Source organism: Pseudoliparis swirei, chromosome 10 (assembly GCF_029220125.1).
Source record: "Pseudoliparis swirei isolate HS2019 ecotype Mariana Trench chromosome 10, NWPU_hadal_v1, whole genome shotgun sequence".
Classification (NCBI taxonomy): Eukaryota; Metazoa; Chordata; class Actinopteri; order Perciformes; family Liparidae; genus Pseudoliparis; species Pseudoliparis swirei.
The window spans coordinates 210,650-225,618 of record NC_079397.1 but is presented as its reverse complement, the minus strand read 5'-3'; the positions used below and the strand labels follow the sequence as shown (position 1 = coordinate 225,618).

At 49.7% G+C, this 14,969-nt stretch overlaps 1 protein-coding gene across 1 annotated transcript in view; it reads right to left on the bottom strand.

Annotated features, from left to right (window-relative positions):
• The window catches only part of LOC130200321 (receptor-type tyrosine-protein phosphatase O-like), a 70,013-nt gene that overhangs the window by 8,093 nt on the left and 46,951 nt on the right, over window positions 1-14,969 (bottom strand). The window contains exons 5-7 of the mRNA XM_056424511.1: window positions 8,241-8,331; window positions 1,368-1,444; window positions 1,093-1,227 (exon numbers count right to left, since the gene is read on the bottom strand). Coding sequence (XP_056280486.1) covers window positions 1,093-1,227; window positions 1,368-1,444; window positions 8,241-8,331 — 303 coding nt within the window. The remainder of the gene's footprint in view (window positions 1-1,092; window positions 1,228-1,367; window positions 1,445-8,240; window positions 8,332-14,969) is intronic.

Sequence of the window (14,969 nt, the reverse complement as noted above, 5' to 3'; positions counted from 1 at the left end):
CCAGTGCGACAGGTTGCGAGCAGTGGCGGTGGCGCTCTGCGCTTAGGCGCCCGACGGGCTCTTACGACAGTTATATACACGTCTGTCATTAGAGCACGATTATTTCCCCTCAATAAAGTACCCGGTGTGAGCCGGCTCGCACCTCAAACCTTTCCCCCTCCTCTCCATCTCTCCTCTCCCGTCTCGTTCCCCCCTCCTCTCCTCCCCCGTTTCCCCACAGAAGACTGCTGCGTGCCCTTTCTTTCCGTCTCTCACCCGAGGCGACAGAATTCGGTTCACGTACGTCGTCTCTCTTAACAATATGCGTGTGTGTATGTATAAGTGCATATGTGTGTATGTGTATGTATAAGTGCATATGTGTGTATATGTGTGTGTATGTATAAGTGTATATGTGTGTATGTGTGTGTGTGTATATGTGTGTATGTGTATGTAAAAGTGTATATGTGTGTATATGTGTGTGTATATGTGTGTATGTATGTATAAGTGTATATGTGTGTATGTGTGTGTATGTATACATGTATATGTGTGTATATGTGTGTGTGTATATGTGTATGTGTGTGTATGTATACGTGTACATGTGTGTATATGTGTGTGTATATGTGTGTGTGTATGTATAAGTGCATATGTGTGTATATGTGTGTGTATGTATAAGTGTATATGTGTGTATGTGTGTGTGTGTATATGTGTGTATGTGTATGTAAAAGTGTATATGTGTGTATATGTGTGTGTGTATATATATGTGTATGTATGTATAAGTGTATATGTGTGTGTGTATGTATACATGTATATGTGTATATATGTGTGTGTGTATATGTGTGTGTATACGTGTATATGTGTGTATATGTGTTTGTGTATATGTGTGTATGTGAGTGTGTATGTATAAGTGTATATGTGTGTATGTGTGTGTATGTATAAGTGTATATGTGTGTATATGTGTCTGTGTATATGTGTGTATGTGTGTGTATGTATAAGTTTGTGTGTGTATGTGTGTGTGTGTATGTATAAGTGTATATATGTGTGTGTGTATATATAAGTGTGTGTGTGTGTGTGTATGTGTGTGTGTGTATGTGTGTGGGGGGGGCGGGGCCTCACCCGGCGCCGCTCGGTGCATTGGGTCAGCATCACCACGACGACGCTCCTCTGCTGCAGAACCATCTTCCAGAAGTCGTTGCGTGTCTCTGGCAGCGGCCCCTGGGTGGCGATGTACTCACTGGAGCTGCTGTGGCCCTGAGGACACGAGTACACACATATACACATGTAGGTATGCATGTATATTTATTCATGAAGAAGTGTGTATACATGAATATATATATGTATGTATACATTCATAAGTATATATATATATATATATATATATAGTGACTCACGGGGATGTAGTTGGCGTTGATGTAATCTGATCCTTCGTCACCGAACATCGACACCAGACTCACACGACTGAAGTCGTCTGAGGGAAAGATTAAAGAATAAAGATTAAAGAATAAAGAATAAAGAAAACAGATTAAAGAATAAAGAAAACAGATTAAAGATTAAAGAAAACAGATTAAAGATTAAAGAATAAAGATTAAAGATTAAAGAAAAAGATCTCCCGGGGCTAAGTCTGCAGTGTGCATCTTCTACCTGTGAGGCGAGACTACTGACTACTTAGATCCTGCTAAGTATTTTCTTTAAACTAGTTTTATCTGCTGAGTTACTGTTGTATTTGTTGTTTAGAGCTGCTGGATTGTTGGTCTATCCTGTTGTAGGATTAGTTTTGGTAGAGAGGTGTGTCCTGTTTACTGACACCTGAATCTTCACTGATTGGACGAGCGCTCATCACCTGGTTTCAATTGAGTGTCATTTGAATACCAACGGCCAAGGGGCGGTGTCAACGCGGCTGGAGGTAATTGGCACCAACCTGGGCTCAGAACCGGATCGGGTCTTTAGCGTCAGAAGACTCGGAGGACAAAGACATCGGAGTCTTCCCTTGGAGTCAAGACTCAGAGGACAAAGACATCAGAGTCTTCCCTTGGAGTCAAGACTCGGAGGACAAAGACATAGGAGTCTTCCCTTGGAGTCAAGACTCTGAGGACAAAGACATAGGCGTCTTCCCTTGGAGTCAAGACTCGGAGGACAAAGACATAGGAGTCTTCCGTTGGAGTCAAGACTCGGAGGACAAAGACATCGGAGTCTTCCCTTGGAGTCAAGACTCGGAGGACAAAGACATAGGAGTCTTCCGTTGGAGTCAAGACTCGGAGGACAAAGACATCGGAGTCTTCCCTTGGAGTCAAGACTCAGAGGACAAAGACATAGGCGTCTTCCCTTGGAGTCAAGACTCGGAGGACAAAGACATCGGAGTCTTCCATTGGAGTCAAGACTCGGAGGACAAAGACATAGGAGTCTTCCCTTGGAGTCAAGACTCGGAGGACAAAGACATCGGAGTCTTCCCTTGGAGTCAAGACTCGGAGGACAAAGACATAGGAGTCTTCCGTTGGAGTCAAGACTCGGAGGACAAAGACATAGGAGTCTTCCCTTGGAGTCAAGACTCGGAGGACAAAGACATAGGAGTCTTCCTTGGAGTCAAGACTGGAGGACAAAGACATAGGAGTCTTCCCTTGGAGTCAAGACTCGGAGGACAAAGACATAGGAGTCTTCCATTGGAGTCAAGACTCTGAGGACAAAGACATCAGAGTTTTCCCTTGGAGTCAAGACTCAGAGGACAAAGACATCGGAGTCTTCCCTTTGAGTCAAGACTCGGAGGACAAAGACATTGGAGTCTTCCGTTGGAGTCGAGACTCGGAGGACAAAGACATCAGAGTCTTCCCTTGGAGTCAAGACTCGGAGGACAAAGACATTGGAGTCTTCCCTTGGAGTCAAGACTCGGAGGACAAAGACATAGGAGTCTTCCCTTGGAGTCAAGACTCGGAGGACAAAGACATAGGAGTCTTCCCTTGGAGTCAAGACTCGGAGGTCAAAGACATCGGAGTCTTCCCTTGGAGTCTTCGTGGCTGAGTATTTCCCCATTTAGTGAATATGTGTGTATTTCCCATAGCTGTATCTCTCCTCGTAGTTCCTATAGGACTCGTTCATTCATGGACCGGAACCCCTCCTCTGTTCTCCTTCCTACCCGTTCTACTCACACCCAGCACCTGGTCACAGGAGGCCTCTGGAACGGTCAGTCAGCCAAAGGCCGCTTTCATCTCTTTGCCGTGGAGCAGTCGCTTGACTTCCTGTCTCCCTGAGACCTGGACCACAGCAGACGTCTCCTTCAGCCCCTCTGGTGGAGCTCCAGACTCCTCTCACCCACATGGTGTTTCTCTCCCGCTGCCACTCTGTATCCACTGACTTGAGTTCCATGCTGTGACTCATCCGGCTCAACTCCACATGGTGCTTCTCTCCCCCTGGTTCTTTGGGAGATCTCTTGGAAGAGCTCGACGTCCTCCTGTCCACCTTCTCGGAACACGCTCCTCCTCCTGGGCGACTTCAACATCCAGACAGAAGTCATGTGACCTGTGACTCTTCCTGTCTTCCTTTAACCTCTCACTCAGTCCCTCCTCCTCACAAAGCCGGCAACCACCTTGACTCCATGTCCAGTAGAAGCTGCTCTCCCTCTAACTCACTGTGACTCCATGTCTCTGACCACCTCTTCACCTCTCTCTCTGGGACTGAGGACCACACAGATCTACAGACTCTGGACCTGTACGCCACAACATCCACACCCTCTGGCCTCCACTCTGTCCTCCTCTCTGGCCTCCTCTCTGTCCTCTCTCTCCTCCTCTCTGGCCTCCTCTCTGGCCTCCTCTGTCCTATCTGCTCTCCCCTCAACTGACTCCTTCTCACTCATGCATCCTCAATCTGCCACAGACGCTCTCCTCTCTTCCCTGTCTTCATCTCTTGATTGTCTTTGTCCTTTAAGACTCGGTGCTCCTCTCCTCTCCGTGGTGGTCTGACTCGGTGCTCCTCTCCTCTCCGTGGTGGTCTGACTCGGTGCTCTTGAGCCACCCTGAGCGACGGAAAGGAAATGGAGCAAATGGAATGAAGCGTTGGACCTGCTCTTCTATCTCTCCTCCTTCTCTTCCTCTCTCTCTGCAGCCAGAAGCTGGTTCTACCTGACAATTCCGTCTTCCTTCTCTAACCCATCAACTCTTCTCTCTCTTCTCCCCCCTCCTTCATCCCCCTGGCCCCTCCTCCTTCATCCCCCTGGCCCCCCCTCCTTCATCCCCCTGGCCCCTCCTCCTTCATCCCCCTGGCCCCTCCTCCTTCCACCCTTCTGCCACTTTGTGACTATGTTACAAACAAGATGGACTCATCCATCTTCTCTCACCTCACCAGCACTAACTTCTTCATCCCCCTCTCTTTCCTCTTTCACCGCCTTGACTCCCAATCAGGTTCTCAGCTTGGTGACCTCCGCTGACCGACCACCTGACCCCGTCTCCCATCCTCCAGGCTGTTGCTCCTGACCTCCTGACCTCTCACCATCTTATGAACAGCTCCCTCTCAACTGGCTGTTTCCCTCTGAAGGAGGCGAGAGTCAACAGACCTGTCTGTCTACAGACCTGTCTCACTACAGACCTGTCTCTCTATAGACCTGTCTCTCTATAGACCTGTCTCACTACAGACCTGTCTCACTACAGACCTGTCTCTCTACAGACCTGTCTCTCTACAGACCTGTCTCTCTATAGACCTGTCTCTCTACAGACCTGTCTCTCTGCAGACCTGTCTCTCTACAGACCTGTCTCTCTGCAGACCTGTCTCTCTACAGACCTGTCTCTCTATAGACCTGTCTCTCTACAGACCTGTCTCTCTATAGACCTGTCTCTATAGACCTGTCTCTCTACAGACCTGTCTCTCTACAGACCTGTCTCTCTGCAGACCTGTCTCTCTACAGACCTGTCTCTCTATAGACCTGTCTCTCTACAGACCTGTCTCTATAGACCTGTCTCTCTACAGACATGTCCCTCTATAGACCTGTCTCTACAGACCTGTCTCTCTACAGACCTGTCTCTCTACAGACCTGTCTCTCTATAGACCTGTCTCTCTACAGACCTGTCTCTCTATAGACCTGTCTCTCTACAGACCTGTCTCTCTATAGACCTGTCTCTCTATAGACCTGTCTCTCTACAGACCTGTCTCTCTACAGACCTGTCTCTCTACAGACCTGTCTCTCTATAGACCTGTCTCTCTATAGACCTGTCTCTCTACAGACCTGTCTCTCTACAGACCTGTCTCTCTATAGACCTGTCTCTACAGACCTGTCTCTCTACAGACCTGTCTCTCTATAGATCTGTCTCTCTATAGACCTGTCTCTCTACAGACCTGTCTCTCTACAGACCTGTCTCTCTACAGACCTGTCTCTCTGTAGACCTGTCTCTCTACAGACCTGTCTCTCTATAGACTTGTCTCTCTACAGACCTGTCTCTCGTCTTCCTTTTCTCTCCAAAACTCTGGAGCGAGCTATCTGTAACCGAGTGTCCTCCTATCTCCACAGTAACAGCCTCCTTGACCCTCACCAGTCTGGAGTCAAGGCCACTCGATAGAGACTGGCCTCCTTGCTGAGCAGCTTCACTCTGCTAGAGCATCCTCTCTCCTCTGTCCTTATCCTTCACTCTGCTAGAGCATCCTCTCTCTCCTCTGTCCTTCACTCTGCTAGAGCATCCCCTCTCTCCTCTGTCCTTCACTCTGCTAGAGCATCCCCTCTCTCCTCTGTCCTTATCCTTCACTCTGCTAGAGCATCCCCTCTCTCCTCTGTCCTTATCCTTCACTCTGCTAGAGCATCCTCTCTCCTCTGTCCTTATCCTTCACTCTGCTAGAGCATCCTCTCTCTCCTCTGTCCTTATCCTTCACTCTGCTAGAGCATCTCCTCTCTCCTCTGTCCTTATCCTTCACACTGCTAGAGCATCCTCTCTCCCTGTCCTTATCCTTCACTCTGCTAGAGCATCTCCTCTCTCCTCTGTCCTTATCCTTCTAGACTTCTCTGCCTTTTTGACACTGTGAACCACCAGATCTGATCTCTTCTCTTCAGGACCTGGGATCTCAGGCACTGCACTCGCTCTATTCTCTTCCTACCTTAACGACCACACCTACCGGGTAACGTGGAGAGGATCTGTGTCTGATCCTTGTCCTCTCACTATGGGGTCCCTCAAGGCTCCGTCCTGGGTCCCCATCTCTTCCTCTCACTATGGGGTTCCTCAAGGCTCCGTCCTGGGTCCCCTCCTCTTCCTCTCACTATGGGGTTGCTCAAGGCTCCGTCCTGGGTCCCCATCTCTTCCTCTCACTATGGGGTTCCTCAAGGCTCCGTCCTGGGTCCCCTCCTCTTCCTCTCACTATGGGGTTCCCTCAAGGCTCCGTCCTGGGTCCCCTCCTCTTCCTCTCACTATGGGGTTCCTCAAGGCTCCGTCCTGGGTCCCCTCCTCTTCCTCTCACTATGGGGTTCCTCAAGGCTCCATCCTGGGTCCCCTCCTCTTCCTCTCACTATGGGGTTGCTCAAGGCTCCATCCTGGGTCCCCGGCCTCCTCTTCCTCTCACTATGGGGTTCCTCAAGGCTCCGTCCTGGGTCCCCTCCTCTTCCTCTCACTATGGGGTCCCTCAAGGCTCTGTCCTGGGTCCCCTCCTCTTCCTCTCACTATGGGGTTCCTCAAGGCTCTGTCCTGGGTCCCCTCCTCTTCCTCTCACTATGGGGTTCCTCAAGGCTCCGTCCTGGGTCCCCTCCTCTTCCTCTCACCATGGGGTTCCTCAAGGCTCCGTCCTGGGTCCCCTCCTCTTCCTCTCACTATGGGGTTCCTCAAGGCTCTGTCCTGGGTCCCCTCCTCTTCCTCTCACTATGGGGTTCCTCAAGGCTCCGTCCTGGGTCCCCTCCTCTTCCTCTCACTATGGGGTTCCTCAAGGCTCCGTCCTGGGTCCCCTCCTCTTCCTCTCACTATGGGGTTCCTCAAGGCTCCGTCCTGGGTCCCCTCCTCTTCCTCTCACTATGGGGTTCCTCAAGGCTCCGTCCTGGGTCCCCTCCTCTTCTCTCTGTCATTCGTTCGCATGGCTTCTCCTACCATAGCTATGCTGATGACACCCAACTGATCTTCTCGTTTCCACCGTCCGAAACACAGGTGGCGGCGTGAATCTCTGCCTGTCTGACCGACATCTCTCAGTGGATGTCTGCTCACCACCTGAAGATCAACCCTGACAAGACCGAGCTACTATTCCTTCCAGGGAAAGGCTCCCCCACCCATGACCTGACTACCACCTTCACCAGCTCTGTGTTGGCCCCGCCCCCGACTGCCAGGAACCTCGGGGTGACACTCGACAGTCAACTCTCCCTGACGGCCAACATCACTGTGACAACGCGTTCCTGTAGGTACATGCTGCACAACATCAGGAGAACACGGCCTCTTCTTCCTCAGAAGGCGGCACAGGCTCTGGTCCAGGCTCTGGTCATTTCGCGCCTTGACTACTGCAACTCCCTCCTGCAGCTCTACCTGCTAAGGCCATCCGACCTCTGCAGCTCGTCCAGAATGCAGCAGCTGGTCTTCAGCCTCCGCTCCTCCACCCACACCACTCCGCTCCTCCGCTCTCTCCACTGGTTCCCGGTGGAGCAGCATCCGCTTCAAAACACCGGTCTTGGTACCGTGCTCTGAACGGATCGGGCCCCGTCTACATCCGGGATATGGTCACACCGTACACCCCGGCACGTTCGCTCCGCAACAGCCAATCGACTTGTGACTCCGTCACCTCGAGCTAACCACTCTACATCCAGACTGTTTGCTGTCCTGGCTCCTGATTGGTGGAACCAGCTCCCCACTGACATCAGGACAGCAGGAAGTCTCTACATCTTCACCGGAGACTGAAAACACATCTTTTCCGACGATCTGGATTAAAACACAGATGATCACTTCAGTGGCACTTAAATAGCACTTACTTATGGTACTTTTGTAGTTCCTCTATGTTGAGGAAATGTTACTTCCTGTATTCTTGTTGTTCTTAGTTTGTACTCTAGGTTGATGCACTTACTGTAAGTCACTTTGGATAAAAGCGTCTGCTAAATGACATGTAATGAATAAAGAAAACAGATTAAAGAAGAATAAAGATTAAAGAATATAGAATAAAGATTAAAAGAATAAAGAATAAAAGATTTTAATGATTTCAATGTGACACACACACTTTGTTCTTTTTGTCGGGTTCTGAAGTCACGTGACTGATTTGTTATTAATATTCAGCTCTTTAGTTTAGGAGGCTCCTCCCCTTTCCCCCAGAATGCTTTGCGCTCAGCGACTCACAGGGCAGGATGTTGGTGTATCTGTTCTTGGGCCTGTTGACGGGCAGGTCAGCTGCATCATGGGAAAGATCCAGACCGACGCTCTTCAGCTCCTGAAAACACACACCCACTAACTTAAACCAGCTTTAAACCAGCATTAAACCTGAGTTAAACCAGAGTTAACTATATCTATCGATAAAACCAGAGGAAACAAACCAACTAAGTAAAATTCAAGCATGTCTTAAAGACATAAAAACATGGATGACCTGCAACTTCTTGATGTTAAACTCAGACAAAATCAAAGTAATTTTAATCGGCCCTGAGCACCTCAGAGATCAATTATCTGTTGATGTGGATTCTGTAGACGGCATTGCCCTGGCATCCAACACCACTGTAAAGAATCTTGGCGTTATCTTTGATCGGGACTTGTCCTTTAACTCCCACGTAAAGCAAATCTCAAGGACTGCATTCTTTCATCTACGTAATATTTCAAAAATCAGGCACATCTTGTCTCAAAAAGATGCAGAAAAATTGGTTCACGCGTTCGTTACTTCGAGACTGGATTACTGCAACTCCTTATTATCAGGCTGCACTATAAGTCTCTTAGGTCAACTCCTTATTATCAGGCTGCTCTATAAGTCTCTTAGGTCAACTCCTTATTATCAGGCTGCTCTATAAGTCTCTAAGGTCAACTCCTTATGATCAGGCTGCTCTATAAGTCTCTTAGGTCAACTCCTTATTATCAGGCTGCTCTATAAGTCTCTTAGGTCAACTCCTTATTATCAGGCTGCTCTATAAGTCTCTTAGGTCAACTCCTTATTATCAGGCTGCTCTATAAGTCTCTAAGGTCAACTCCTTATTATCAGGCTGCTCTAAGTCTCTTAGGTCAACTCCTTATTATCAGGCTGCTCTATAAGTCTCTTAGGTCAACTCCTTATTATCAGGCTGCTCTAAGTCTCTTAAGTCAACTCCTTATTATCAGGCTGCTCTATAAGTCTCTTAGGTCAACTCCTTATTATCAGGCTGCTCTATAAGTCTCTTAGGTCAACTCCTTATTATCAGGCTGCTCTATAAGTCTCTAAGGTCAACTCCTTATGATCAGGCTGCTCTATAAGTCTCTTAGGTCAACTCCTTATTATCAGGCTGCTCTATAAGTCTCTTAGGTCAACTCCTTATTATCAGGCTGCTCTATAAGTCTCTTAGGTCAACTCCTTATTATCAGGCTGCTCTATAAGTCTCTTAGGTCAACTCCTTATTATCAGGCTGCTCTAAGTCTCTTAGGTCAACTCCTTATTATCAGGCTGCTCTACAAGTCTCTTAGGTCAACTCCTTATGATCAGGCTGCTCTATAAGTCTCTTAGGTCAACTCCTTATTATCAGGCTGCTCTATAAGTCTCTTAGGTCAACTCCTTATTATCAGGCTGCTCTATAAGTCTCTTAAGTCAACTCCTTATTATCAGGCTGCTCTAATAAGTCTCTTAGGTCAACTCCTTATGATCAGGCTGCTCTATAAGTCTCTTAGGTCCCTCCAGTTGATCCAGAATGCTGCAGCTCGTGTTCTCACTAAACTAAGAAAAGAGATCACATCACTCCTGCACTAGCTGCTCTGCACTGGCTCCCAGTAAAATCAAGAATCACTTTTAAAATTCTTCTCTTAACGTACAAAGCCTTGATTGGTGATGCACCATCATATCTTAAGGAGCTTGTAGTACCATATTGCCCCACTAGAGAGCTGCCTCACTAAATGTGGGACTACTTGTAGTTCCTAGTGTCTTAAAAAGTAGAATGGGAGCCAGAGCCTTTAGTTATCAAGCTCCTCTTTTATGGAACCAGCTCCACCTTCAGTCCGAGAGGCAGACACAGTCACCTCGTTTAAGAGTAGACTGAAGACCTTTAGTTTACGGAGTTTACATGCCGCCGCAGGGAAACGTGCAAGAGGCACAGCGGACCCTCGCCGAACAGATACGGTGTGTGGAGCGGACCTTCCCGGACTCTTTAGTTATTGTACTCGGGGATTTTAACAAAGGAAACCTCAGCCACGAACTCCCTAAATATAGACAGTTAATTAAATGCCCTACTAGAGAGAAGAGCATTCTGGACCACTGCTACACAACAATCAGCAGGGCCTATCACGCCGTCCCTCGAGCTGCACTGGGAAACTCTGACCACGTCATGGTTCATCTGATTCCCTCATACAGGCAGAGACTAAAGCTCTGCAAACCTGTGGTGAGGAAGTTCAAGAAGTGGACCAGTGAGGCTCTGGAGGATCTACGGGTGTGCTTGGACTGTACTGACTGGGATGTCTTCAGGACTGCTACCAACAGCCTGGATGAGTACACAGAGGCTGTAACTTCCTACATCAGCTTCTGTGAGGACAGCTGTATTCCATCCAGCTCCAGGGTGAGTTATAACAACGACAAACCCTGGTTCACAGCGGAGCTCAGGAAGCTAAGACTGCAGAAGGACCAGGCATTCAGGAGTGGGGACAAGGACCTGTACACAGAGTCAAAATACAGGTTTAGCAAGGCGGTGAGAGATGCTAAACGACTGTACTCTGAGAAACTGCAACAGCAGCTCTCAGCAAACGACTCTGCTTCTGTCTGGAGAGGCTCAGGCAGATCACCAACTACAAGCCCAAATCACCCCACTCCATGAACAATGTGCTTCTGGCAGACGAGCTTTAATAGGGCAAACCTAAAAAAAGTCATGCCGAACTTTCACCAGCACATTACGTGTGCTACCAGAGGGGAAAGAACGTTGGACCACTGCTATACGCCATTCAAGAGAGGCTACAAGGCTGTCTCTCTCCCTCCGTTCGGCAAATCGGACCATGCCGCCATTTTCCTGCTTCCGGAGTACCGGCAAAAGATCGCGCGGGAAGCGGTAGTGACGAGGAACGTAAAGCGGTGGTCTGACCAATCAGAGGCTGAGCTACAGGACGCTCTGCGTGTCGCCGACTGGGACATGATCCAATCCAGTTCCAGTGACGTCAGCGAGTTTGCGAAGTAGCAATGAGCCTCATAGCAACGCTAGCGGACACCATCGTCCCCACGGTAAAAGTTAGGGTCTTTCCTAACCAAAAGCCGTGGGTTGATAGATCCATCCGTGAAGCTGTGAACGCCCGTACTGCTGCCTATAACTCCGGTCTTGTATCCGGCAACATGGACGAGTACAAGGCAGCGGTCTATGGACTGAGGAGGGCGGTGAAGGAGGCCAAGAGGATTGATTTGATTGATGATTGATTGATATATTTATTTGTCGTTTGCCAGAGTACAGGTACAAAAGCATCGAAATTACAAGAAAGGGTGGATGAAAGATTACAGCATAACATGAGGGAAGAAGAAGGCGAGAAAAAACACCAACCCCCCGACTATGCCCCGAGAGAGGGTACAGTGGAGCAGGAAAAAAACACCTTAGCACATAAGCACATACATTTAGACATAACTTGCAACGAGTAGGAAGGGGGGAGGGGAGGTAATCCAACAAATGGGTGATCTAAGCCCATCCATTGGGGCAGAAGGTAACCAGCACCGACAAGCAGCCAGCCGGTCCGCGCCAACTCAGCAGCGCCCGCACAGCCCGTCCGTCACACTGGGGTTAAAAGCAGGCTAAGGCGTGATGGGGAGGGGGTAGTGAATGCACCAGTATTATTGAAAGTTCGTATGCGTGTTCTGGTGTCGTCCTCCCCAGGCCACAACAGACAAAGTTCTCAGTCCGCAAGATGGTCGCCATGGAGATAGCCTTGAAAGGTCCTGAGAAAGACAACCACAGGTGTCTGTGGATAGGGGAAGGAATGAGAGAGTCTCGCTTCAGTGATCTTCGGGGGAGTTGTTGTTCCAGTCACGGCCTTGGGCCCGTCCTGGTAGAGGGAGCCGAAGCAGATAAGATTGGGATTGTTTGGTCTTCCAGTAGCTGCAATTCAGTTTTATGCACCCACTATTCCTCCAATTTCCTCCTGCTTGCCAATAGGATTTCAAATCAATCCAATTTCATTTGCAGAGCTCAGCTTCTCCACGATGTTGTCATTCTGACGGTTTAATGCCAAAGTCTGAGTGCCAACAACTCTGCCCAACGTGTCAATCATGTCGGGCAGCCTTAGGGGCTTTTAACGCCGTCACCGCTTCCTTAATTTTCCGATAAGCCAGGCAGCGCCAAATCCAAACAGCAGAAATCCTGTAATCAAAGTTCGAATATGTAGATGTCTTCACGCCTCCACGGAGAGTGGTGCTAGGCACAAGACCCGCCACTTCCCATCGTAAGGCCCATCGTATCCAGCAACATTCGCCCCAGCAGGACAGGCAGGTTCCCCGAACCCGAGCTTCTCGCCGAGAAGATGGTGTCAATTGCTTAAGGACCAGTTGATTACGTCCATGGTTTTTAGTTCAAGAGCGATATGGAGAGAGTCTCTCAAGTATAGAGACAGACAAGACATGACGAGAGAAGCCAAGCAGGAGGGAAGGTCATGGGGAGGAGAGGGGGAGAAAAGTGCGACCGCCTTCGTCGAGAGCCAGAAGAAGGAGGTACCGAGACAGAGTGGAATCACAGATGGAGCAGCGCGACACCAGGCGCCTATGGCAGGGGCTACGGACTATCACAGACTACCAGAGCAGACCCCGCAATGGTGAGTGCCGACGCATCCCTAGCGGACGACCTGAACTCATTTTATGCACGGTTGAGGCTAGCAACAACAGCGCTAGCTCGCCGGCTAACAACAACACCGTTAGCGTAGCCGAGGTGAGTTCTACTGGGGATGAACACACACTCTCTGTGACCGAGCACAGTGTGAGGAGGGCTCTGTTGAGGGTGAACACCAGGAAAGCTGCAGGTCCAGATGGCATATCTGGGCAGTACTGAAGACCTGTGCTAACCAGCTAGCTCCAGTGTTCACCACAATATTCAACCTCTCCCTGGCTGAGTCCGTGGTCCCCGCCTGCTTCAAGAGATCCACTATTGTCCCTGTGCCCAAGAATGCTTCTCCAGCATGTATGAATGACTACCGACCGCTGGTCCTCACCGGTGGTCATGAAATGCTTTGAGAGGCTGATAAAGGACTACATCTGCGCCTTCCTCCCTTCCTCCATGGACCCGCTGCAGTTTGCTTATCGCCCAAACAGATCCACGGATGATGCTGTCTCCCAGGTACTGCACACCACACTCTCTCATCTGGACAGCCAGAGGGGGGCTATGTGAGACTGCTGTTCATTGATTATAGTTCAGCTTTCAACACCATAGTCCCTCCAGACTGGCCGGCAAGCTGATTGAGCTGGGACTGAACACCCCTGTGTGCTTGATCCTGACTTCCTGACCGCCAGGCCACAGGTGGTCAGGGTGGCAGACACACCTCCAAACCCCTCACCCTGAACACAGGATCCCCCAGGGTTGCGCCCTCAGCCCCTACTGTACTCCCTGTACACACATGACTGTGTGGCCAGGTTCAGCTCCAACACCATCATCAAGTTTATGGATGACACAGTGGTGGTGGGCCTGATCTCCGACAACGGCGAGAAGGCCTACCTGGAGGAAGTTGCTGATCTGTCACTCTGGTGCCGGGCAACAGCCTCATCATGAATGTCACCAAAACTAAGGAGCTGATTGTGGACTTTAGGAGGGTACAACAACAGAGGACGATCACCACTGGGGATTAACGGGACTACTGTGGAGAGGGTGAGCGTATAAATACCTGGGAGTCCACATCACCGAGGATCTGACATGGTCAACGAACACAGACACTCTGGTGAGAAAGGCAAGGCAGCGCCTCTACCACCTCAGGCAGCTGAGGAAATTTAAAGTTTCCCAGAGGATCCTTCAGTCCTTCTACTCTGGAGCTGTAGAGAGCGTCCTGACAGGAAGCATCACAGCCTGGTTTGGCAACTGTCCGCCTGGACAGGAAGGTTTCAGAGAGTAGTGCGTTCGGCTGAACGCACTATTGAACCACACTCCCACCCTGCAGGACTTGTACACCAGGAGGTGCAGAACCAGAGCCGCAGGATCATGAAGGATCCTCACCACCCCAACAACAGACTGTTTCAGCTGCTGCGGTCAGGCAGGCGCCTCCGTAGTCACGCTGCAAGAACAGAGACTGAGACGGAGTTTCTTTCCTCAGGCCATCAGGACTGTGAACTCCGACCTCACCAGGACCCCCACATAGACCCACACAACTGCCCCTCTTAGGCACACACACACACACACACACACTTACTGTAAATATTGTGTTGTTTTTTATTGTAAATAGTGTGTACTTGTTGCCCTTGCACATTCCTGCTGAGCATTGCCACTTTCATTTCACTGCACACCCTGTGTGTGTATGTGACAAATAAAAACATCTTGAATCTTGAATCTCTTGAATCAATGAGTTCTACTGCCGCTTTGAAAGACAATGGAGCAGTCCTGAGACAATCCCCCACAGCCCCATCAACAAGCCACAGACCATCAGCCCACCCTCCCCCAGCCCATCAGGGGCTCACACCTCTGGAGCACCCTCCATCAACTCAGCGACGACCCTCGTCATCCTGGAGAGAGCTGTCAACAGGCTGTTCAAAAAGCAGAACCCCCGCAAAGCAGCGGGCCCGGACTCCGTCTCCCCCTCCACCCTGAAGCACTGTGCTGACCAGCTGTCTCCGGTGTTCACCGACATCTTCAACACCTCCCTGGAGACATGCCACGTTCCAGCCTGCTTCAAGGCCTCCACCATCATCCCCGTCCCCAAAAAACCCAAGATCACAGGACTCAATGACTACAGGCCCGTCGCCCT